General features: G+C 48.0%; 1 protein-coding gene across 1 annotated transcript; it reads right to left on the bottom strand.

Annotated features, from left to right (window-relative positions):
• Positions 1-750: 750 nt before the first annotated feature.
• On the bottom strand, positions 751-1,371 carry LOC130010792 (uncharacterized). The gene has a single exon (XM_056098855.1). The coding sequence runs from the start codon at positions 1,369-1,371 to the stop codon at positions 751-753; it is 621 nt and encodes a 206-aa protein (XP_055954830.1).
• Between the last annotated feature and the right edge of the window lie 364 nt (positions 1,372-1,735).

The following is a 1,735-nucleotide window of genomic DNA, read 5'->3' as shown; positions in this document are numbered from 1 at the left end:
AAGCTAAAGCATAATTATTGGGCTACAATATAACAATTTACGTTGATATATACATAATTTAACATAATCATCAGCATTCCTCAATAAATGTCGCCGAAATGTCGGTTATAAGGACCGACAATAACATGCGCGTAATGTCTTTTTAACATGGCGAGTGACCTATACATACATGCAATGGTATGTATTAATTAATATGTTTGGCTGAACACTGTATACAGTGTTTAACCCTGTACTACGAAAGCCCAGAAGGCTCATTCCAAATTCCAAATTCCAAATGCGAAATTCCAAATTTCAAATTTCAAATTCCAAATTCCAAATTCATGTCTAAAGCAAGACTGACACTTGTACGATTCCGTGGCACGCATTGGCACGACTCGAGTCGTGCCAGTGCGCAAACTAGTCGTAAAGTGGCGTGAAGTGAGCGTAAACCCGTCGTGACTGCGTGCCATGTCGGGACGAGAATTTTGAAATGTTCAAAATTTTGGTCACGACAAAATTTAGCGACCGGGTCGTGAACTATGCGCAAACTGTTCGTGAACTCGTTGGGACGATGCGGGAGGATGCGTGCCAGTGTTCACGACTACTGCGCGACAGTGGCGTTCGCGTCGGTGCAGGTGTCTTATTAGATCTGCCCCCCCCCCCTTATTTTTCACATGTACAGTTTGAGGCGTCTTTTGCCTTTTTACTTCCATCTTAATAGATCCGACAGGTCAGTCTGAGTTTCAAAAATGAAACAACTGTGGATGCAGCTCATGGAGCTACTACCATTCTTTCTTGCCAAGGGACAGCACCAGCAGGGGACATGTTGTAATGTGACAGGTAGTCTCGCTGATCCTTTGCATCCTTCTGGGTTTGATGGCCGGTTAGAGGCAGCACCCCCTGCAGGTGTCGGTCACTCCTCCATCCACCAGGGATCAGATCATGTGTGTCCGGATCTTCGTGTGGGTATCTAATGAGGATGAGGTTGTGCAGGGCACAGACGTACATGCTGATCAGGTTGATAGTGTCGGGGTGCTGATGCATCGTCGTCAAGAAGCAACAGAACCTTTGAGACAAAATTCCAAAGGAATTCTCCACGACACGTCGGGCACGAGACAACCTGTAGCTGTAAATGCGTTCTCGTAGGACCTGTGACCGATGGGAGAATGGTTTCATCATCCAGGTTCGGAGAGCAAAGGCGTCATCCCCTACGAAGTGATAGGGCACTGGCTGGTCATCATTAGGGAGTGGTTCTGGTTGAGGCACTCCAGCTCTGTTCTCTTCTACAGCATCAAGCACGGAACAGTTACTCCATGTTCCTCCATCCGACGCACCACCCTCTGCCCCAACATCCACATAGAGGAACTTGTAGGTAGCATCGGTCACTGCCATCAGAACAATGCTGTGGAAGCCCTTGTAGTTGTAGTAGTAAGAGCCAGCATTGGGTGGCTTCTTCATGGCGATGTGCTTGCCGTCCACAGCCCCCAGACAGTTGTGGTAGTTCCATCTGGAGCTGAACCTGGCAGTAACTTCTTTCCACTCCTCTTCAGTTTTGGGGCAGCGTAGCACCTCGTCCTTGTAGACCGCGATTATGGCTTTACACACCTCGGGTATGAACTTGCAGATGGTACTTGCAACAACACTGAAGCTGTACTGCAGATTTGGATAGGAATTTCCAGTGGCTAGGAAGCGGAGGGTGACAGCTAGCTTGAGTCCAACTTGAAGCGGTTCCTTCATGAAGGTGGACTGCTTCTGG

Source organism: Patella vulgata, chromosome 1, assembly GCF_932274485.2.
Source record: "Patella vulgata chromosome 1, xgPatVulg1.2, whole genome shotgun sequence".
Taxonomy (NCBI): domain Eukaryota; kingdom Metazoa; phylum Mollusca; class Gastropoda; family Patellidae; genus Patella; species Patella vulgata.
This window is presented reverse-complemented; position numbering and strand designations above follow the sequence as displayed.